This window comes from Branchiostoma lanceolatum, chromosome 4 (genome assembly GCF_035083965.1).
Source record: "Branchiostoma lanceolatum isolate klBraLanc5 chromosome 4, klBraLanc5.hap2, whole genome shotgun sequence".
Classification (NCBI taxonomy): Eukaryota; Metazoa; Chordata; class Leptocardii; order Amphioxiformes; family Branchiostomatidae; genus Branchiostoma; species Branchiostoma lanceolatum.
The window spans coordinates 8,994,064-9,018,710 of record NC_089725.1 but is presented as its reverse complement, the minus strand read 5'-3'; the positions used below and the strand labels follow the sequence as shown (position 1 = coordinate 9,018,710).

Sequence of the window (24,647 nt, the reverse complement as noted above, 5' to 3'; positions counted from 1 at the left end):
TACCATATATGAACCAGTTGACATTTCAATGTCACACGTCCTTGGTTAGACAAATTTTAAAATGTCAAAGTGCAGCTGACATAAGCTCTGTCAAACCTGTATGAATGAATGAATGAATGAATGAGCGACCAGACTAGATTCTTCAGAGTACACAATACAAACTCAGAACCCCACAAGCTGTAGTCACTTGCAAGAAATAACACCCAAAGCATCAGAAGACAGAAACAAGCACATATAGAATACAACACAGGGTATTCTGTATCACCCGAGGTACCAGCCCTACCGTGCGTAGGGCTGAGAGATGCTGAGAGATGCGTGGGACCAACCGTGATGCGGAATACACCGTGTTGTAGAAAATATGTCATACTCACCCGAGAAAACACACATTTCAATGCGAAATCGCCAGAAGTTGAGACAAGTTGGTGTCCTCGAACAAACTGCTCATTCAAACGATCAAATCCAATATTCGAATTTTCGATAGTGGGGCACTCAGCACACTCGAAATGTATTTTAGATATCCTATGGAATCCCGTGTGCAAAATAACCCAAAGTTATCACCCTGTCCAGAACGCCCATATCGTGTGTTTTTGCGGCCCGGGTATGACATAAACCTCAGGGTACAGCCCCGGTGATAAACAATCCCAAACAGTGCCCTGTGTGTGACTCAACATGGTAGGATTGGTCAGTCGACCAATCGTAGGGAATTACGCTGAGGAAGCGACCTTCGACCTCTGCTCGTGCCGTCCTCAGAATTGCGACATCCGCCGTCTGTACGGCTGGGCTCACCTAGTTGGACACTTGGTTTCCCACAGTGTCACCTTTAAAACCTCAGATTTGTCATGTAAATGTACTTTTAGCAGATGCAGCAACAGACAAGCTCAGGGCATCAGGGTGATGGCGTCTGTGCACCAACAGCCAGACAAAAGGTTTAAGCCCCCCTCTCACTGGACCCGCGGCACGCAGGCGTCGTCGCTGCGTTCTAAACTGGATTTGTGTTACCCTTGACTTTATTATGGGAATTTCATTCAAAACGTACAAGTATGACCAAAAAGACAACAAAAAACACAAAGCTTAAAAAGATTCCTTTTAATATTTGTCGATGAAATTCGTGCTTTATCAGCCACAGACGCCGACAGCGTGCCGCGGGTCCAGTGAGGGGAGGGGGGCTTTACTGAAATAATGCTGGGTGCAGAAGTCAAAGAAGATGAGGTTGGGTGTGATTTCTGTGCGGGCTACGTAATAACCGTAGCTAGACTGCTGTGCCCTAACTTTGGCTTTAAAGCATGTACGTGGATTTTAAGAGATGAAGCTGAGATAAAGGACAGTTCGCTCCGTATACTGACTCTACTTCTATAGTGAGAGACCGTAATCTACAATAAGAAACTACTTTTTGGCCTGATATATGTATGTGAATGTCCAGCTTTGAACACGGAATCAGTATGTGGGGTGGAAAAATAAGGGACATGTGAAACAATGTCTAGTTTTGAAGTTAGACTCATGCAGAGTGAAGCATTTATTTAATGGTGACATCACAGAAAGTATGGTATTAATAACAAAAGGTTAAATGTACAATACATGATTGTGTATCATAAAAAAATTCACTGTCCGAAAAGTGTGGTTTGCATCGTTTTCTTTTTCCAACATCTACATGTACCTATAATGTAAACTTACTCATTGCACTAAATTGGTATCGATCATACTTGTGAAGACCTTCCTCTTCTTAACATGCACAATGCCAACCCAAAAGACTGAGGCATCTAAACCAGGCCAGAAGTCATGAAGCCTCCACATCTATCTAATAGTATGTGCAAGCACATCTAACTCTTATATGGCGGAGAACAACAGGCAATAAACCGGGTATATAGTGAGCAAGTGAGTTGTACATGCCAGCAAAGTGTGCTACATATATTTACAAACAGTAGAATCTGATATACATTTAATAAAACTGAACGCATGAAATACTGAAAGAAAATTATGAAAGATACTTTGAAATTAGATTAATGTATTTTGCGGCAGAAAGATTAACTTGAGATTTGCAAGATTTACATTTAAAAAAGCACTATCAATTATGATACATAATCTTTTCTATCTTTTCATTACCATCCATGCACGCTTACCAGTTTCCATTGTATTACAGAATCTAATAACACTGCGAAAATATAGCCAAATATAGTTTGATCCTCTCTGGCCTCAGTTTTCTTTAATTTCTTCTTCTAATGAGAAACTCACGAAAAGCGTCCCAGAAACATATTCCAAAAATTTGCATAAGGTTTGTGTTGTTTCATTTTCAAACATCTATCTAATGTGATTGTAACCCAATACTATTTACGATCAAACGCCCTTGTATACATGACTTGTACATATTATGGAAACAATTGTGAATATACTTGTACCTCTTTGCTTGTCATCTTGCAAATGTGAACAAGACCGTATTTACCGTAAAATCCCTATTTACGTAATATACTATGCACCTCTCCTAACGTACGCATCCCCGATTTGGAGACGATTGCGGGCCTGACTCATCAGTGAGTTGAAACGTTCAGGGGAAAAACCCTCCTAACGTACGCACCCCCTCTCCAGCATTTCGGTGGATAGTTAGAGGTTGACATCTCATCCTTCTGATGATATTTACCGACTTAAAGGGTTACTGACGAAATGTTTCTGGGTAGAAAATGTCAAACAATTTAAATATATGTATTATTTATTCTTTATTACTGATTGTGTGGTAGTATTCCACACTTCATTTGCATGAAGATGTACCGTACTCTCAAGCTGATATGCGATTTTTCCGAGGAAGAACCCCTCCTAACGTACGAACCCCGACTTTGGCGTTGGCCTGGAGGACTTGAAAAGTTTTAAAAGTGCGTACGTAAATAGGGATTTTACGGTAGCATGCCGAGTGTCAGGTAACTGCACATGAGTTTACTTTTAGGAGCTGAGTGTACTGTTCTGACAGTCTGGGTCATGCACTGATGTTTAACTTGAAGTACATTGTGCAAAGAGACATTAAATCTTCTGTTGATAAAGTATCATCCACGGTCTGCGTGACTATCATCCACGGTCTGCGTGACTATCATCCACGGTCTGTGTGACTATGTGGAGCTGGGAGCAGGAGGAACACCTACCAGGACTATAGCATGCTGCGCGCCCACAGCGATCTTGAGGATGGGGGCGCGCAGTCCGACCATGGGGAACGGGGACTCCTTGGCGTACACTTGGTCTCCGACGCAAAGCTGGTCGGAGCCCCCAGATCCCCAGGCGTATGCATGGCCTGCAGAAAATAAGGAAACACAAACATCTGACAGGGCATCTGACAGTATATTGTAAATGCATTTAAGTTTGCATGGTTTTTATTTCACGCTAAAGCAAAAACGGAGTGTTTGCGGCAGTTTTAAGTTCGCGGCAGAGCTATAGTCACATACCGCTACAGTATTGCGGTGGTTTTAAGTTCGCAGTGAACCGGTCGCCGCGTAAACAGCGAACATAAAACCACCGCGAACATTTCTGTATTTACAGTATTTCAAACAGGCTGGAAAATCAGTTGACAACAAGGTTCTTTATTCACAACCATGATATATAAAATCGCTGCCGACGTTTTGATGACTATCACAAAACGTTAGCTTCGATGGTAATATATTGCGGTTGTGAATAGAGAACCTTGTTACCCATCAGATGTGTAACTAACAGGAATCACAGCACAGTGGGACACTGTCAGTTAATTACGTTCTATCTAATACTATTCTGAGTTACAAACAACTTGACAAGGTGTGTATGAGACTAACCTTGACTGGTCCAACAGTAGGACTGTCTGGGGCCCGCTGCGACCTGCCTGATGTTATTTGGCAGGCCCTGGACAACCAGGGGGGTGACGCTCGGTTCCTGTTGGTCAATCGTTCCGTCCCCCAGTTGTCCGTCACAGCGGTCGCCCCAGCAGAAAACGGCTCCTGAGTCCAAAACAGGAAAAGAGAGTCTGTCAGGGATGCACTAGTTACGATGTATACAAAGGATAACTTAGGTCCAATTTACACTTGCTCTTTTAACTGTAGTACTACACATCGTAGTAGACTACAGCTTTTTTCTTCGTGTAGAAAGAGGCTGTAGTACTACACTTTGGCAAAGGTTAGGCTTAGGCTTCCTGTCAGTGGATGTAGAGCAGATGTGAAGCTGTAGTGTACTACAGATCTGAAGTAGACTACGATGTGTAGTACTACAGTTAAAAGAACAAGTGTAAATTGGGCCTTAGATATGGAAGGAATACAGCATATAAGCCTAGGGGTAACAGTCTCAGTGATCACAGATAATGTCTTCACTCCAGAAAACCAAGGGCAGATGGAATGTTAGTATGAAGAAGTAGGTTTACCTGAGGAGCTGAGGCCAACCCCGTGCATTTCCCCCATGGCCACCTGTACCAGCTGGAGCCGGGAAAGGGCCGGGATCCGTGTGTGGGTCCAGATGATCCCAGGCCCCTCCAGCGCTGTTGTAAAAAAAAAAACATGACATTGTTTAAAATTTCTGAAAATAATTTCATCAGGTTGGTAGAATATCTAGGATATAGGAGATTCTTTGTACACAACCAGGTATTGTTCTCACCTGCTAACGTTTCGATGTCTATCAGACACCTTCTTCAGAGCTTCTGACTGGAGTACTGCTTCTCATCGGTGATGAACCGAGACAAGTGGGGATACAAACTTAGCCACGTTTGGGACAGTGTTCTCACCGCAAAAGTGCCACCTACATCCGCTACTTATAGCGGTGAGAAGCAGTACTCCAGCCAGAAGCTCTAAAGAAGGTGTCTGCTAGACATCGAAATGTTAGCAGGTGAGAACAATACCTGGTTGTGTACAAAGAATCTCCTATATCCTATTGTTTAAAATTTGTATGCATACTTCTGATCACTTTCTTATATCACTCCAACCAAAAATAGCAGTTTTAAATCTAAGGGCCCTGTCACACTTGTGCGTATATACGAGTGCGCGTGAGTTCCGAAGTAACATTTTTTTGGTTGAAGTAAATTTTGCGGGGAGGAAGTTGTTTTCTACTTTGACCAACCGTTGAGCAGTCTAGTTATCAAACCAAAGAAATCATTTCTTCGGTTGCAAACTTAACCTAAACCAAAAAGATGTTAACACGCAACTCATGCGGACTTGTATATACGCACAAGTGTGACAGGGGCATAATGGCTGTGTTGGAAAATTAAAGTGACTTACCCAGCTGATACTGGTGGTTGGCACCACAGCCCCAAACGTCGCCTGCTGCGGTAAGACCAAGGGTGTTGCAGTCACCGCAGCAGACGTCGGTGAATTTGGCGGCTGTGGTCCAGGGGGACAGGATGAGAGACGCCTCTGTAGGAAAACATAAGACGTTATATTTCACAACTGCTGCATGGATTGTAAGTGAAACCACCATGCCAACAGGTTCAGGAAATAGAGCAAGAGACTGTGCCAGGTGACACAGATGACGAATGGTACTACTCAGAGTGTAAAAGTCCATACGACTGTAAACGTACATGCGGTACTCACTCTTTGATGTTCTTTTGTTGGCCTGGCGTGCTCTCATCCTGCCTAGCTGGCCATGGCTCGCAGCCCCGCACGTCGCGATCTTATGGCCAACGAGGACTGCCAAGTGGTCGCCGCCAGCAGAGATCTTAGTTGCTGGGGCCCACAGGGGGACCTCCACCAGACGGGGCCCGATGTCATGAAAGACCCCGCCGCTGTCCTGCACAAATGTGGGAGAAACAGATGTAACCATATCTACATAGTATTGCACATGAATAAGGCTGGCTGTATTTAAACAAAATGCAAAGAAAGTCCATCTCAAACTAGTAAAACGGATCATTAGACTTACCCTCAACTGACCGGCCCAGAAGACGCGGCCGAGAGTGTCCCGGACGGCAGTGAAACTACCGCCACAAGACACCTCGGCCACTACCAGTCCGGCCGGGATGAGGGACGTGGAGGCCGCCCCGAGGCAGTCCTCTTCCTGTGCGGTGGGCCTTAGAAGCTCGCCTTCATCATTAAGGCCGCAAGTAAGCAGTCCTCCCTCGGACGTTAGAAACGCCGAGTGCATTGCCCCGGCGGCCACGTCCACGATGATCTTACCAGCGGGTAAGGCCACCGGGGTAGGCAGGAGCCGCTCCTCGTTATCCAGCGTACCAAGCTGGCCACAGTCGTTCCCTTCCCCAAAGGAAAGGGGCTGGCCAGCTGGCCGCGGAGTCAGAGGAGGGCATCCGGAGGACGCTTCCTGCGGCTCAGAAGGCGACGCGGCCCGCGGCTGCGAACCCGTTTTCTGTGAACCTGTTGTTGAGTGAGATAAAAAGTTTTATTCAAGTTAAAGAAAATGAATATAGATAAATTAAAACAAGTCAAAACAAAGAAAATAAAGGTGTATGAATAAGAGATGAAAAAAATGAAAAGAAACTTAAAAAATTTATTTACTATTATGTTCTTCACAAATAAAAAAGAAAATTGATTTTGTCTGAAAATGACAACTTGAAGCTCATTGTTGTACTGTGTGCAATGTATTATGCAACATGCTTAAAGACATTTTGCCATACTTGATGAGAAACTTACCAGTCAAAGCCAAGATGTTGACTTCGTCCTGGAGGGAGATGCCTCGCCTGACCCTCAATTCCTCGAGCTGCAGGAACACAAAAACATTTGTCAAAATCTACTCGTAGATTGTGGATGGAGTTCACATTCTTTTGTCATCTACAAAATAACTTAACTCCAAGCAGATGAATCTGTGGGCATGATTTTGAAGTCTTTTCTGCACGTTTGCTAATGCACATTTCATTCTGTTTGTACAGAAATGGTACCTGACAGGCTCTGCCCCTGAGGTGTCCCCAAAAAATGTACAGAAAAGGCTCAAAAAAACTTGGTGAAGACACTCCCTCCCATTGGTAAGTGAACATGGATGTGTACTTACTAGTCCTCGATGTTGTCAGCATTGCTTAGGTCTATTTACTTACGGTCATGGCGATAAGCACCTCCCTGTCGATGTCCTCATGCTCCCAAGTGTTCATTCCTGTATCAGCTCGGGCTTTCTTTAGGAAGTACTATAGGTATGACAGTAATGCAATTGATACATTTAGTTTGGTGTTGCTTGTTCAAATGCGATCCATTGCAGTGTATATGTGTATAAAAGCAATGGAGAACTGTTACAGTATACCATAATACACAATGTACATGACAAAATTTAAATCTCTCACGGATGATTCTTAGGTGGCAGATGCGTGAAAATGATCATCTACAGTGTAGAAGTCAACTCACCCTGATCTGATCCATGTTCAGACCAGCCCCCACAGCCTCGTCTACCAGAGCACACAGCCGGGGGCAGTGGGAGCTGATCTTCATCAACCCCCTCCTCCAAAGCTCCTCCATTTTGTGTACTTGCTCAGGGGTCAACATCCTGCTTCGGCGAAACTAGATGCAAACATACAGGGGGTCAGACCACATGATACCTCTGTTTGAAATATGTCCATCAACGTAGCAGAAAATAACACATGGCTTTCCTCATTATAAAACACCAGTATTGACTTAAACATAACAAAATGGCGTTAAAGAAAATAAGCGCCATATCTTATGCAGCAGCACTTCGGAAGCAAAATATCCACATTTTGTTGCGTCAGTAGAACATCAGGTTAAGTCAATCCAGACGAGTCCGGTCAATGAATCTTGTACAACTTTCTATATGGGGCGGTAACGGAAGAATATAGCTACGTGTATTTGTAAAATACAAATAATCAGTTTGAAGGGCAACAGATCTGTAATATATTCTGCGTGCATTTCATCTTTTAGTTTGACAAAAGTGAAAGGTCTAGGGTCAAATCGCAGACACTCATTGCTTCTAAGTAGGAAAATGGCAGCGCGGCACCAGATTTACATCACAGTGCTCATGAGTTAGTGGCAGCTAAAAGTTTTTTTGATGATTGAACACATGTGAGTTGAATTGCTGCTTAGCATAAAAAGCTTTGTATTAATACTTTTTGTCTGGTGAATAATTGTGGTCAACGGTGAGTGGAATTATGGCAATTTTCCAAAATAATCCAGTGAACAACAGTGTAGTACAAATTTCCCATGATGAGGCCAAACGTTCCAATATGGGACTACTTCGTCTTCAAATGCATGGTTATCAATGCTTTCTAGACAGTGTTTGAATACATAAGTCTGTCAACTTTGCATTTCTGGCTGTATGTATGATGATACACTGATGATGCATCTTGGATATATCCCTAAATGCCTCGTTTCTGAAAATCCCAGATTTGAGCGATACCGTTTTTGATTGTGAGAGGCTTTACGTTGATCTTTTAATCTATTGGGGATTGTAAACTGGAGTTTATCTTAATTACCGGTGAAAATGATTTGGGGTTACATGTAATTGGCAATTGGTATTGGATTACTAGCATCAACAGTTTATGATCATAAAACAGATTATGATCATGATATTATTATTACCTTCGTCAAGAAGGTTATTCGTTGATGCTTGTCTGTGTGTCTGTTTAGTGAACACGATAAGTCGAGAACGCCTGGATGGTTTGTTGTCGTAGTTGGTGTGTCGGTGTGTATATGGGAAATCTCAAGATGATTAGATTTTGGGCGAAGTGCTTTGCATAATTAACGAGAAAAGTGTAAAAATGTGTTATATTGTATGCTAGAGTATTGTACTCTGGCTGGGACGTGTTGCCGGTGTTGTTTCGAGGGGTCAAGGATAAGTGGTAGGGGTCGTAGGGGTGGTAGTTGTCATGTGGGAGGCAGGAAACCCTAGTTGCTGTGACAAATTGGCTTGTCAGTCAGTAGGCAGTGGTATGGAAAAGGTAGCAGCAGAAAGTGGTGTGGAATTTGGTGGAAGCAGACCAAAATTGGATATACACTGCCTTACATCAGGAAGAACCATCAGTACTCGTGTGTCACAGCATGGGAATAGGACGGTGTCCAGGGTAGGTGAGTTAACTATGTTATATCTGGGAAGGAAGAGGTTTGATTTGATTTGATTTATTTGGCTGTAAAAAGTACAGCCAGGGCTACCCAACTAGCCAAAGGCTATTACAAAGGGTTAGCCCTGGTAACAGTATTCATTACAAACGGATAGAGGTATGGTGTACATGGAGGTTGTGTGGAAGTGTGCACTAAGAGTATGGATATGTATTGCTGAAGAAGTATTTGATGAAGGGTGGATGTGATATGTATAAATATCAACTATCCAAATGAAGACCTCATTTGCATAATTAATGAGAAAATACTAGAACTCAAGATGGGCTTGATGGATGGTCGTGATTTTTGGTATGTAGATAGCTTACGTGATGCTTTGTATGATTGGATGATAATTATGCAAATCAGATTCTTATTTGCATAATTAATGAGACTATTTTAAAAACCCGCTGTGTTCCATGATATGACTATTCAAATATGTGACATTTGTAACCAAGAAAGATAGGAATGTTGATAGATAGAAAATATACAAATGTAGGCCTAATTTGTATAATTAATGAGAAACTACTATAATTCCATACTAGTAAATGGCGGACGGCAATTTCATACTTGTGGCATTTGGAAGTTGTGTGATTGTGAACGCCATTGAATCAATTATGCTAATAAGGACCTCATTTGCATAATTGTTAAATGTAAGCATAACATTCTTTGTTAAGCTCATACCTTGGACAACTTATGTTATTTGGGTGAAGACGATCAACTGGTATGATTTATAATTGATGAGAAACACTCCTAATACATCAGTCATATTTCGGTTAAAACATTTGGCGAAGGTATGAGGTCGTAGAACTCTTGTTAATATTGAGATAACATATGGTTTAAGGTCAACCAGGGTTGATACGCTTTTCAAATTCAGTTCTACAAAATGCACTAAAAGTCAGTAAACAGAGAGAGCTAAAATTGATGGAAAATGCTTTCAAGTTTCCAAGAATTTATGAATCAACGGTAACAGATATTGCAGCAGTCTGCTTTTTCTCATCATAGTCCTGTATTTGTGCCTGGAAGTGTGCCAAGTGGTGACAAGAGAATTTTTCTTCAAGATTAAATGTTTATGCATGATTTTGTTTATGATAAGTCCAGTATTTGTTTATGATTAGTCCAGTACTGACAGTATTCATAGATCATAGCAGAATAGGCTCCTTGATAGACCAAGTTAGCAAGGAGGTTAACCTCCTTGGTTAGACTATGAAGTATCAAGACAACATTGACAATTTGATTTAAATGTAAATACAACTTCTCAGGTGAATATCCCGCAAAACTTCACTGACAAAAGCCCACTCAATGCATTTTGAAAAAACCTAAGCGACTTATGCTTCCAATCTGACCTCCATATCCTTAACAGATGAATTCTTGGTGATCTGAGCGGACGATACGTGTAGCACATTACTAACAGTGCCATTTTTCACGGGATTAACACTTTTAAGTAACGTAACATGACCAATTATCATCCAATTTATTCAAAACCTATTTATCTTAGTACTGTGCCGACAGAGCCAAATGTTCAACACATGGGAAGAAATATCACTATTCAGCTCTTTGAAAAAAAAATGCATTCTAGTCTGTAAGTTTTTCTCTGCCTGTTTAACGCCATGCGAGCATGTATTGTCCTCTTCAATCTTTTCCCTTCTAGCTCTATGCAAGGACTGGTCTGCATACAAGGACTGCAAAACGCAATAGATACCCTTGGAAGGTATTGCCAAAAGTGGAAACTTACCATCAACCTATCTAAAACTAGAGTTCCACGACCTCAAACCTTCGCCAAATTGTTTTAACCATTATGACTGACGTATTAGGAGTGTTTCTGATCAATTATCACATGGCCAGATGGTGTCGACCAATCAGAAGCCTCCATTGCCCACAATAAGTGGTCTGTTATCACGCCATAACACACCACTGATTGACGTGATGCCATAACAAAACCGTTGCATTTTGTAGATGGGGGTATCTTTTTGATGAATCTTTTTCTTAACCTTGTTTAAAATATCTTTATTGTCTTAAAATTCCCCCAAATGTCCTTAGAATACATGAAAAAGTTATGAAAAAAGGAAAAAAATTCAATTCAAGTAAAATTCAAACGGAAGGACTAAAAATAATATTTTTCACACCCCCACCGTCAAAGTGGAACCGGCCCAGACGATCGTTCGCAGAACGCGTTCGAACGTCCGCCATAAGAGTACCACAGTTTTTCGTCGAGGAACTGTCAGACGCCGACTTAGAGTCAGTTTTCGGGTCATGGGAAGCTGGGGAAGACGCCCAGGAACATGCGGAAGGAGTTCAGGGGCGAGAAACTGGCGCAAATTTGCGGAGAGGAGACTCGGGAGCTAAAATAGGTTTGGATTCCAGGCTAACGTATCTCCCCAAGCTAATCTTGGCAGTGAAAAAATCGCCCATGAAGCCGCCGAACTCCTCAGTTTCTACCCAGGGGGACCCCAGGAAGGTATGTTCACGTTTCTGAGGGGTTTTACCCGGCGAAAATTAAAGATATTGCCGGCAAATTGATGTCGCCGTGTTCAAAACAAACGTGACACGCACTAAACACGCCCCCCTCCCCATGTCACGTAAACCGATGTGTTGGCATCGAAAAAATTACGGTCAAAATCGCCAAAATTCTTACAAGTTTCTACCTACAAGGATCTCAGCAAGATACGTGTACGCTTCTGTGGGATTATTTTCCGGCTTGAGCAAAAATTATCCCGGGAAACTACAAGCAAATCATGAAAGGAGATGTAAACATGCTTGATTGTTGTTACCACAGCCAACAAAGCGTTTAACAATCAGGCGTCAGGAATTGTGAAAATTGAACAGAAATTTACAATTATACCGCCCGATATAAAGTCTACGTGTCTAGAACAATAAGACAAGTTACAACTTGTTTACATTGGATTATATAAAGATCGTATGTACATTGGATTGATTTGACATGTATAGTACTAAATAAAGAATCTCTGTATTATACAGGGATTTGTCCAAATAAAGAATCTATGTATTATACAGAGATTTGTCTCTCTTAATTATATGGGTCAGTTTGGATAGGCTATGTGAGGGGTTTTACCCGGCGAAAATTAAGAATATATGGGTCAGTTTGAATAGGCTATGTGAGGGGTTTTACCCCTCACATAGCTTCGCTCACTCGGTGGTTTTATTCGATGGTTATAGCACCTGACCAGGCGTTATGACACCATATAAACCTCGGGGCGGGTCATTAACCCTTAATTATAAATCATACCAGTTGATCGTCTTCACCCAAATAACGAAATAATTAGACTCTGATTTGCATAATTATCGTCCAATCATACAAAGCATCACGTACTAAGCTATCAACATACCAAAAATCATGACCATCCATCAAGCCCATCTTGAGTATTTTCTCATTAATTATGCAAATGAGGTCTTCATTTGCATAGTTGATATCTATTAATATTTCTCTCTTCCTCAGTTACATATGTCACATTTTTGAGAGTCCTATCATGGAATTTGTCGGATGTATAGACTTTCCTCATTAATTATGCAAATTAGATACTGATTTGCATAATAAGTATCTAATCATCTACATCATCTCTCAAGCTCTCTACTTACCAAATATCATGACCATCCATCAAGCCCTTCTTGAGTTATTCCCTTTCAAAGTCTGAAGCAAAACCTGCTCCTGCAGTTCAAAAAAGCTGCTAGGGGGCCAAAACTGTCCAAATAGGTATCAACCACTCAAAAATCAGAACCATAGCATGTCCAGAACACGAGATATCAAAACAGGAAGTTCTGCTGCAGTACCGTAACAAGACGCTAGGCCACCCAAAATCTAATCAAGACCTACCCACGTACCAAATATCAAGATAATCCATTGAAACCTTCTCGAGTTACTGTAAATCACTTTAATATAGCGGCAGGAAAATATAGCAGTTTGGGGAAAATGGAGTAGGTCACGGCACTTAATTTTAGCGGGGGGGGGGTGGGAACAAACATTACTGTCTCAAATATTAGTGATCAAAAATTTGTGATGATGAAATCTTAGCTGTGGACTAGTGACCGTTAAATCAGCTAAAATTAAGTTACAGTTAACAAATCAAGAATTACAGTATGCTGGTCGTTACACACACACACACACACACAAACGCTACCGGCTACCCTATGCATAACCTTCTCGGCGAAGGTATTAAACAAAGATCATTGATATTCACCTAAAAATGATACATCTTTTCAAAACTTAGCTTTCAATTATTCTCCAGAAGCATCAAAGTGGTTTCTTCTTATTCTTACTTTTTAAAAAGTGTTGTCTTCACAGCCGGGTGTAGCTTTAACACAGCAATGAAAGCGCTACAAAAGACGGCTCTACGAGCGCTATTCAGCATCAAATGTACTCTTGGAGACACTAAGGCTCCCATATTAGTCTACTCTAAGTTATTTTATCAATGTATAGCTCCTATATTATTATATGGAGCAGAAATGTGGTGTAATAGCAAATTGAATGATAACTCTCCGCTTGAACAAACACACTTGAAATTTTGTAAACAATTATCCTAGGAGTAAGAAGAAACGCCTAGTAATTATGCCAGTAAACATGGTAGAGCTGAACTCGGTCGCTTTCCCCTATGGATTGAAACGTGTTGTAGTATGTATAGTTACTAATTATAGTTTAGTTCTGAATGTTCCTATGGAAAGTCTTCAGTATGAAGCTTACAAATGTACAAAAAGACCTTCAGTTGTAAGAAGTAAAATACCCTGTTGGTTGTGGAACATGAAGATAGTTTAAGGGAATCTGGCTATGCCTGTCTTTTTACACACGAATATATTAACAAACCCTTCCATCTTCATGAACTATAAGACAAAGATTGAAAGATATGTTCATCCAAAAATTCAATTCAGCATTACAAACAAAGGGCCAAGGAGGAAATCAAGGCAACATTGACAACAAAACATTCAAAGAGATGTATGACAAAGATTTAAACATTCCAAATTTCAAGAATCGTACAGCCATGTGTAAACTTCGTATCAGTGACCATCCATTACATGTATAATTTGGAAGGTATAGCGGTACCCCTAATAGATTATGTAAATTTTGTAATAACTCTCATATTGCAGATGAAATGCATTTCTTACTAGACTACATGTATAGTATGAAAATGAGCATCAGTCTCTGTTCAAATCAATTCAGCTTGACATTAGAGATATTATTAAGACAATATCAAATCAGGATACTTTTAAATACGCCTCAGATATCATGCAGAAATGTTTATGTAATAAAGTATGTAATTATATCGCCATGTGTTTTAAAAAGAGCCCAATTTACACTACAATGTTCTTTTAACTGTAGTACTACACATCGTAGCCTACTTCTGTTACAGTAGTAGACTACAGCTTTTTTCCGGGTGTAAAAAGAAATAAAGCGTTATCTACTACAGAATTCTACTACAGAGTACACCCTTCAACGCTGTAGTAGTACACTTTGGCGGAGGTTCTGCGAGACTTTGGGTGCAAAGCGAAACTATAGTACAGAGGTAGTCAACTACACTTCGAAGGCAACAACCGTGTTCGATCTGACATAAGACGAACTAAACGCGTGTTCCATTTCGAGTCATCAGTGCGGTCATTCTCTAGTTGTCACAGTAAAACCGAGCTGTCAGGCCCTTTTCCTTGGTATTTCGCATCAGATAAACCCCTACCTTTTCACAAATAAAAACCATGCTGAAATTCCCTCCCACAATTTTTCAAAAGTCACAAAAGGTCACTACACTCACTGACAGTGGGTGTCTGGCTAGGCTTCCTGTCATTGACTGTAAAGCAGACATGAAGCTGTTAAGTGTACTACAGAAGTAGACTACGATGTGTAGTCCTACAGTTTAAAAAAACAAGTGTAAATTGGGCCTTTGATAATGTTATACGGTCATTATTAGAAGGAAAAGATAATCTTTTTTCTTAATTCAGAATTTTCACTCATACCACTATGAAATGTCTGCTGTTACCTATCCTAGATGCGAATGGATATGCTTTGATGATCAGAGAGAATCATAACTAGTTGTTATTTTGAAACAAGCAAAATTAACTTTTTTTACTTTGCCAAATGTTTTCCTCCCATGTTAGGACTGAAAGTTGTGGAGGGAGCACACGACAACTGTATCGAGAGAAGGGGTTAAAAATCTCTAATGATATCTGGCATGGCATGCAAAATAACTTTGGGTAGACTTTTATTTTTGCTTTTGAACATTTTTTTTCAGTCTAAATCATACTCACTTGATGTTATGGGTTATATTTGTAAATGCATCAATTTGATTTTCCTCACCCTGCCACCACAAATAGAAAAGGCTCTTTGAGGTATTAGATGGGTGGACACACACACAGATAAGAAAATTATAATCTACACAGTATGTTATCCATAAGATTAAGTCACTGTGGGTTCGGAGGGACAAAATCTCAATTCTAAGTTTTCTAACCATGCATTTGCCCTCAACAGCAACAAAGAAAATCCCCAGGGAGATGAAGAAGATAACAAAAGCGCCAAAGAAAGAGGAGGGGGAAACCTGGTTCCCTTAACTACAGGACAAATGTAAGTATAATGTTGACCTTTATGTATTGGATAACTACTTGTTTTACCAGCAGTCTCCCTCATCTTTGGTTGTCATCTGTTTCACTAGTTGCATTTTCTTTTGTTTAGGCCACACCAATTTGATTTCTTGGTTAACAGAATTTTAAAAAAAATGCTAGATTGGAAAATCAACAGGAAAACAGAATCTCAGAGGATTAAGTTTGTACTTTGGTGCACACAATTTCAGGGACTGAACAGGGTCAGGTGCAAGTTTTCACCACAGCCTTCTGTTTTCATGATTTTGTTTGGCTAAAATTTAAGAAAAAAATCTGTTAACCAAGAAATTAGATTGGTGTGGCCTTATGATACACTAACGTTGGGTAACATAAATTTGCGGGGTATTTAAATTCGCCATTTTTGGAAACGGTGTATTTTAGGGATATGTGCTAGATGCAAAATCAGTTATAACGCCAGCAATGCAAACCGGATAGACTAACATATTCAGAACACCGGCTGAAAAGCTTCGATAACCCGATGCATTAGAAGTTGGCGACGTCAAAAACTCTCCGTCCCTTAGTGACAGAGTCTGGGGGCTTGTGGGAGAATCACACTACACGGTTGTTGGCTGGTTTATAACACAAATGTCACATCCGCTTCCTGCTAAACACAATTATTTACAAGACAACTTATTACAATCTATTTTGCTAACCTGCAACTTGATTCTAAGTGTGATCAGTCATCTAAACTCCTCTTTGTTGCTACAACCTACGGCGTGTGTATTTTCCCGCCGCCATATTATTACCCAGAATCCTGTTATAACTCAGATTAAAAAACTCACATTTCTAGTCATTTCTACACATAGTAAGTTTCAATAACACTGTGTCATGATTACATATCGACATTCAAGGAGCAGAGATGCGATGTCGTTGTGTGGTGAGCACTGATAGAAAATCCAAGCGCTGTCAAATTTTCCCACCTCTTGGAATGTGATGTCACGTCGTCATAACTTGCCGAGAATGGACCGTTCCAGTCGAACACCAGAATCACAATCACACAAGTACAAAAGAGATGGAACTAGTGGACTTAACATTAGTAGTAGTTGGCAATGTGTTACAAGCTCTGTCCCCTTTGAGTGCCTGATGTGTTTTCTTTTTCATTTCGTTTTTTCCTGAACATTCATGTAGCCTATGCAGTGAGAAATCTGTCACAGATATACATACCCTGCTTGTTATTTCTGTCCTACTAGCGCTGTTTTTGACAGAGGTGTTCCAAATAGAACAGGGGGTTCTATATGGTGTTTGATGGGAATGGTCCATTACTGACGAAAATCGGTTTGCGTTCTGTTTCAGTCTAATTACACTAGGCGCGTCAAAGTAAAGGGATCATGTAGCTTATTTTCGCGCGGCTTTTGAGCGCTTTTAATATGTAATTATCACGCAAATGTGGTTAACAGTGGTATTAAATGTCAACTTCATAAAGATTACAGCAACTAGAATATTTCCAGTTTTCAAGCCACATAAAATGCTCTGGATGCCTTTAAAAGGTTGAAGTAATACTTGAAATACAAGGAAGCAAACATGAACTGGCATAACACAGTTGCATAGAGGAGGCCACAAAAAAATGTACCAATCTGCATCTATGTTACTAATAGTACCTCTCTTGCCCCATACAGAACACCAAAGTGCTGATGGCATGGGAACTTACAGTCACTTCTACTACCAAGACATCAGACCTCCCTCCCACAAGGCAACTTTACCTATGAGGGTGTTAAAGCCATATGTTCCAGGGATAACATTTGGGCAATGTATTACAATATTGTGTGTTAGAAAAGCTCATACCTCTGTCTGACATCCTGAAAATGATTTGACAAAACAAAATTATGTGATTTTCCAATGTGATATATAATAATGACCAGTATGCAAGGTGATCTTACATTTTCTCCACAATAGAAGGCTTTGGTGCTGAACCACTAATATGTACAATACAATACTCTACAATATAGACAGTGCGGTGTTCAGTGTTTGTTATTTGAGCACATGTACAGAAGATCCAATCTCTGAAACTATGAGATGTATTTAAAGTCAATACACATTGTGGCTTTACACATTGCTGATACAGATTCCCTCTTGACACATCGCTGTGATACTTTAAGCTGTTCACCAACAGAAAGGTCCAGAAACGCTATACTCGATACTAGTAGTCATAGAAAAATATTGTTACAGCGAGTTAAAGAAATCCTTGATTGTAGCGGTTACTCATATCTCTTACACCCCGTTCATACTAGGCTTCGCTGATCCGGATCATATCCGGATCAGCGCTGATCCGGATCCGCGAAGCCTAGTATGAACGGTTCTGATCCGGATATGATCTGGATATATCCGGATACGATTGTATCCACATCTGGAGGTGGATTTATCCGGATCAGCTGCGGGGTGAACCCTGGTATGAACGCAATCCGGCTCGCGTATCCGGATACATTGTTTGGTTGGACGTCACACTTAACACTTAACACCTATTAAATGTACTTATACAACTTAGCTAATGATGGCACAAAGCGCCGCGACATGGGTATTCCCACCTGACATGTTTAAAGAAAGACGCGCTGTTCTAAAGAACGTTTCAAACTTTTAGACGTTTTAGAACTGTTCTAAAGGACTCCTACCTGGCCGAAACAATCTTCTCTACTCTACAGCTATACTTTTGTTACTTTTTTTACTTTACTCGACTGTAGTAAACTTTACCCTTTGACCTGTCTAACTTAACCAAGTGGCACCTAGCCGGATATATCCGGATCTGTTTTTGGACAGGATCATGCAGATCCGGATTCGCATAACCTTGGTATGAACGCAAAGGGATATATCCGGATCAGCACTGATCCGGATATGATCCGGATCAGCGAAGCCTAGTATGAACGGGGTCTTATACTCCGATAACTTACTCTGTGACCCCAAATATGTATGTACCCTGATAAGGACCAGAATTTCTGATATGTATATCCAGACATTCCTTCATAATCTAAGTACCAATACAGGTAAAGTGAGATTTTATAAAACTGTATACACTAGAGAGAGGTACCTAGAACTTGCTGATTTTGAGTTGCGCTTGGCAAATTAAGAATTAGCACTCACCCCTTAAAGTAGAGAAAGGACGATATAAGAGATTACCAGTGTGCCAAAGAATTTGTAAATACTGTGCGTCCAAAGCAGTGGAAGACGAAGCACATTTTATTTCCAATTGTCCAGTTAACCGTGACGAAAGAACCGAATTGTTTAAACAAGTTACCAGGAAATACCCCTACTTTTACACATTCACAGATGAACAAAAAGCTACTTTTCTCTTGAAATCACAGAACCCACAAATTCTAGAAAAAACAGGGACTTTTCGTCTTCCATTGCCCTCCAAAAAAGAAGTCAAACCCACCCTGTCTAGATATAGCAAACAGTCATATTTAGTCAATCATATCATATTTAGTGATAGTAGCCTATTGTTACAACAACTTCAGTCACAGTTCACTTACACATGTATGTTTTCCCCTATGTTTCTACAATGTACAATGTATTTGCAATTCGCGCACGGGCATGAACTTGCAATAAAACTTCATCATATCAAACTAAGTTTTTCTGGAGTATGGAATAATTAACGCAACATTCTTATTCTTCAAGCTATATCATCATTGTTTAGAACGTTACTTTGTTGCTATTATTGATATCTAGTACAAAATAACAAAATGGAGAACCTATATTTCGGTATACCACACTCTTGTGTGTTTAGTTTTAAATTTGTTCAACCTTCCTGACCACGTAGATTTCATAATGAAGGCAATTTTTTCTGCCAAACTTATTTTTATTCGTACGCTCACATCAGTTTTGGGGTCTCCATAGGACGTTATCCATATAATCAAATCAACATGGCCTTATCAACATTGAATAAGAATGTTGCATTGATCCAGGAAATCTGAATGTCAACAGTAATTTAAGACCACTGAACAAAGATGCTGGACGTCATTAGACAAGGCTGCTATTTACACCCATGTAACGGAGTCAAATCATAACCCGGCGAATAACGCCATAAAAAAAAGAAAATAAAGCCTTCTACAGTGAACTGCGATTCGAGTGGACACCTAACGCTCACAACTGCAGCATATTCGAACGTTTGTAACGAGTGTTTATGCGCCAGGGCATTGTATGAACAGGTGTTCTTGTATCACCTGTTGGAACGAACGTTCTCGAATAACACCGTTAGCGGGTTTTAAGAAGTTTTTTTTTCTTCGTTACGGACGAATGTTTACATAAGCCCCGGTCACACTAAACTCACGTCGTACCTACGATGCACGTACGATGCATTTCCCGTACAACGCAGGTAAATCGCAGGTAAATCGCAGGTAAATCGTAGGTAAAATCAGCTATCGCAGAGCGTCGGGTGATGTTCAAAACTTTCCGGCGTCGTGCGATTTGTCACGTGTCGCTCATCTCATATGTGTGCACGTTTCATCTGACCTTTGCAAGATGGTGATGCCACCAGAAAGAATCAGGCTGGTGTGACTGCAGATACAGCTAAATAAAGTACAGGGAAGGCAAGCTGTAATTTTGGCAGCCCTCATCAGGGTTCTGCAAGAAAGACAGCATGCGAGAAGGCGACGGAGATGGTGGGCGAGGCCGTGGATCCAGCGGTGGACCTTACTAGGCCAATACGACACACTTTTGATTGAGTTGGCTCGAGAGTGTGGCGGGGACTACTTCAGAAACCAAAAGCAGTCGAGCGCATAGTGAGCGCTGCTATATGTTTGCATAATCTCATGAGAGAAAGCTACCCAGGCTTACAAAACAGAGACTTGGGGCCAGGGGGGCAAGTTGTCCCTGGGGCATGGAGGCAGGCCGGGATGTTTGGATGAGATGCGAAATGTGCGGGGGGGGGGGGGGGGAAATGTGGCAAACATAGAGGGAAAACAGCTAAGAGTCTATCTGAAACAGTACTACAATAAACCTGTGGGTTCGTTGCCATGGCAGCACCATATGATATAGGCCGATTTGCATGTATAGATATGTGCGCTGATGATGGCTTCAGTTGTTTTTAGTTTATGACAACAGAGACGCATAAGCATAAAGATATGTCTTCTAGTAACTTTATTTTTCACCCCTTAATATCAAGATATGTTAATGAAATAATCTTTACAAATCACCCTTTCACATCCGGGGCAAACTGGCTTGGACAAAATAACGTTTTGTTGCATCGCATCCTTATTCTTTTAATGTATTAGAACGCCTCCTTATTCAGTTTTGTTTTCGAATTTATAAAAAAAGTTACAGTAATTTCTCAAATCTCAAATCTTTCTCAACTCTTTATTTGTTTGAAACAACCTCACAGAAGTACATATAATTTCGTACAGATACATGCACTTCTGAATTGCGTTGATCTTACATGATAACACACCTATGTACACAATATTGCCTTAAACAACCACTCAGAAGTAAAGATATAAAACGAGGGTGAAACGAAAACATTCCAACTGATCATGGAGCACAACATTTCTTTATGGTTTGATACATATCTTCAGTGGGATGTACTGATATATGGATTTCTCTGAAAGTGAAGTGCATGTGACAGCAATTAACTGCAAAATGAAAGTTTCAGTCTTTTTAGTATCTTTCTTTCGTTAAGAGATACAGGATGATATGTTTACAACATAAAGCAATCGTTGATATCAATAAAAAAACTCAGTTCTGGTCGTCCTGCTGGTTGTGCTGCTGTTCCCGGGCGTCTGCCAGCTTCAGATAGCCGTGACACCAGAGTATAGCATACAGACGTCACGCCATAAGTCCTTGGGTAGGTTCTTCAGGGAATGAGGTCTGATCTAATTATGAACCCACGTGTGTATAGCCATGAAACAATCGTATGCATCACCTGTGCGCGATACTCGATCTGACACGTGGAAAATCGTAGCCTTGAAAGCAGGCTCTTCAGCGGTCGCGCTGTACACCAGTTGCCACTGTGCTCTGGTGGCTGCACGTCTCAACAACATCGACAATATCAGGGAAAACTGAAACCATCAGAACACGGTCGAAATGTATACATTTTTCATCTCATTGGTATAAAAAGAAGGCCGTAGTGAAGTCTGTATTGGGGGCAATAAAAATCGTACGGCGACGGAAGCAAAATTTTGAACATGTTCAAAATCATCTTTAGCTGTATTTTCCGGCGTAGGACGCTCGGCGATGGCTACTTTTACGTGCGATTTACCTGCGATTGACCTGCGATTGACCTAGGTACACTCAAAAAACCCATCGTACGATGTACCTACGTTTTATGTGACCACCACTTTGTATGTGTTAACTATTGCACCCGGTTTTCCCCAAACGTACGACGTACGGCGCTGTCATGACGGAAGAAACCCCATCGCAGGTACGACGTGAGTTTAGTGTGACCATAGCTATAGCGTTAAATTCGGCGATCGCGGTAAAATACAAATGACCCGAAAACTGACTTGGACACCTAACGTTCACAACGCTGCATATTTGAACGTTTCTAACGGGTTTTCATGTGGCGGAGCTTGGCATGAACAGGTGTCCTTGCGTCACCTGTTCGATCGAACGTTCTCGAATGACACCGTTAGCGGGTTTAAAAACTTTGTTTTCCTTCCTTACGGAAGAATCTTCCTTTTGACAGAAAAAAATGTTAGCTTTACATCGCGATCGCGATAAAATACAAATGACCCGAATACTGATTTAACATCATTCCCCGTTGATTATATTACCCGGACTAGGTACGCTTTACACTAAAACAAGTTTGAAACTGTCGCACTAGACATCCTACAGTCGTTTTCTGTCGTAGACTGCAACTCCGTGAGTGTAACGTTAGCGATAAATGAAGTCTACAGGAGATGCGTACTTCAGTCTCGGCGGCTATAGTATACTTTTGTAGTCGACTTCACACTTTATTTTTCTTTACACTAAAAAAAGGTGTAGTCTACCAGAGAAGTAGACTACGATGTCTAGCACGACAGTTTTAAAAGACAAATCTAAGTCCGCTCTAGCCTTTCAATCGGTCCTAACATCAATAATGTTTCAGGATACATTTGTACCTTCCAATACATGGACAACATTGTCGATTTCAGTGTGTACCGTAGTCGAATTGTTCCTAAAAGAATCACAAATGGCTTACGAAAATATGCTCAGTATATATGTAACCAGTCTACTTACAGTTCAGGTCCCGACGTCTTCAATGTGCTTGATCTCTGAGGATATGGTGACGGGTCGTGTGGCTGCGATGTTTTGGAGGTCGTAACTGTACCTGTAGTCGCCCCAATGTCGGAGGATAGAGTGACAAGTTCAAAGTAACGATCTTGCTCGAATGCATTCGAAGATGATTCTTAAAGAACACTCGAGTACTTTCTCCAATGTTACTAGAACACCTGTTCGCATACAGTCACGCGTGCCACGTGGCTGTCACGTGATTGCTTCACGTTGCAATTATGGAAGAAAGACCTTTATTTTACTTTCATGCCTTGAAGGGCTATACAGGTACGGGCCATCTATCGTGTGACTTAACAAACATATACAGGAAACTATGTACAACAGAGGTAGTACTAGTACCTAAAGATTCACAACATATATTATAAAGTAAAGTAAACTTTGGATTGAATATAGGATGCTCATCTGCAGCCTATACCTTGCCAATGAAATGAAGTCTACTACAGATGTGTACTACAGCTTCGAAGGCTGTAGTGCACTTCAGTAGTAGAGTTCACTTCATTTCTCTTTACACTGAGAGAAAACCGCAGTCTACGAGAGAAGTAGACTGATGTCTGGCATCAAAAATATAAATGTATCCATTGTTTAGACATTAGAAGTATGGTAATTTTTCTTTGATACAATCAAAAAGTAACTTGTTAGAATTCTTACGATACAGTTTGCAATCTTATATGAAATGTCGTTCATCTCTTGCTTGATCATAATGTCACAATATTGCAGTCTGTGCTGCAGAGGAGTGGGCTTGTGCTAGCTGTACCGTTTCGATATGTGATTGGGAATTTTGTTTTTAACGAACTCGCTCAGTGCTAGCACTGAACTTATTCTTACTGTAGCAGCATCTCTTCACCCTAGGTCAGAAACATCAATGCTCCAGACAAGCATGACTTCACTGACCCATTAGGAGAAGTAGGGGTTACGAAGTCTGCTCGGGAAATTTTAGGCCGGAATGTTTTGATCCACTCACAACGGGGCATGCCCCTACTCTTTTTCGAAAGATGTGGTGGGTTATTTTACGTGCTCAAGGTGTGACTCTCCTCAATCACGGGACCTCAATTCAACGTCCTATCCGAGGGGAAATGGGAAAACATGTCGAGTTGTAGCTGACGCTAGTGAGGAATCTAGTTTGCTAGTTGTAGAAGTAGCATCAGCGTGGTAGTAACGAGTGTAATTGCCAATTTGGTAAGGCAGATACCGTATAACAGTCTACCACACGAGTTTCAAGAATAAAAGACTTGTTACCTGTTATGGCATGATATTTTGTTTTCTTTTTGGCCATCTTGTTTTTTTTTTCCGCCCATTCAATTTGGAGTCTGCAGAAGATGTCATCCATAAAATGTATTTGTTGGCCTTACGGAAAGTTCATCAGACAGAGAAATCTGCAGATAAACGATGGTGAAGCAGTGTTGGCTATCGTCGCGAATGACGGGCTTATAACATCCCTCCGCACAACACATACACACTGAACTCTGCACAAGTAGCTACCAGTAAAAATGAACCAACAACAGGGAAGAACGTGCTGATAGGACTCGGTTTAAGGTCTCATCCCTGAGTTACTCCGCGTGTCCCAAAGAGTCCGTACCCCCAAAAATGAACGGCCACATGAACGTCTGTTTATATCGGTGGGAAATTCCCTTTTAGCCACCTCAACTGCTCGCAACCGTCAAACTGATTAAAGCTTGTTTGTAACTGAAGAAATTAGCAGGTAAAGTTCGGCAGCCGCGCGCGAAGTCGGACGTGCACTAACCCGGCCGGCATGTTGACGGCCAGTGATGAGGTCGTCCGCTTACTAATCTAAAACAATGGATCTACAATACTCTAATTCATAGGTTCGGCTTCTTCTCGTCTCTTTGCATATCGGCAAAGCTTAACGTTGAATTAGAGCTGGTCGGCTACGAT

General features: G+C 41.0%; 1 protein-coding gene and 1 long non-coding RNA gene across 3 annotated transcripts in view; one reads left to right on the top strand and one right to left on the bottom strand.

Moving 5' to 3' along the window:
- LOC136432444 (uncharacterized) overlaps positions 1 to 19,118 on the top strand; it is a 29,611-nt gene extending 10,493 nt beyond the window's left edge. For both annotated transcript variants that reach the window (XR_010755530.1, XR_010755531.1), the window contains exons 2-4: positions 6,806 to 6,898; positions 15,433 to 15,525; positions 17,177 to 19,118. This is a non-coding gene — a long non-coding RNA (uncharacterized lncRNA). The remainder of the gene's footprint in view (positions 1 to 6,805; positions 6,899 to 15,432; positions 15,526 to 17,176) is intronic.
- Positions 1,479 to 22,840, bottom strand: LOC136432443 (regulator of chromosome condensation-like). The gene is made up of 10 exons (XM_066423740.1): positions 22,701 to 22,840; positions 7,269 to 7,421; positions 6,968 to 7,054; positions 6,570 to 6,636; positions 5,845 to 6,293; positions 5,520 to 5,715; positions 5,208 to 5,342; positions 4,361 to 4,474; positions 3,783 to 3,944; positions 1,479 to 3,271 (listed from the first exon to the last, which is right to left on the bottom strand). The coding sequence occupies exons 2-10, from the start codon at positions 7,404 to 7,406 to the stop codon at positions 3,093 to 3,095; spliced, it is 1,527 nt and encodes a 508-aa protein (XP_066279837.1). The 5' UTR covers positions 7,407 to 7,421; positions 22,701 to 22,840; the 3' UTR covers positions 1,479 to 3,092.
- Positions 22,841 to 24,647: the final 1,807 nt, after the last annotated feature.

Bases quoted from the DNA above. Each gene is read 5' to 3' on its own strand.
- LOC136432443 (XM_066423740.1), bottom strand. From the start codon at position 7,406: ATGTTGACCCCTGAGCAAGTACACAAAATGGAGGAGCTTTGGAGGAGG. The intron at 6,637-6,967 runs GTAAGTAAATAG...GTGTTCCTGCAG, and splicing joins AGGTGCTTATCGCCATGACC to CTCGAGGAATTGAGGGTCAG. The intron at 3,272-3,782 runs GTTAGTCTCATA...TATTTTCTGCAG, and splicing joins CTACTGTTGGACCAGTCAAG to GCCATGCATACGCCTGGGGA.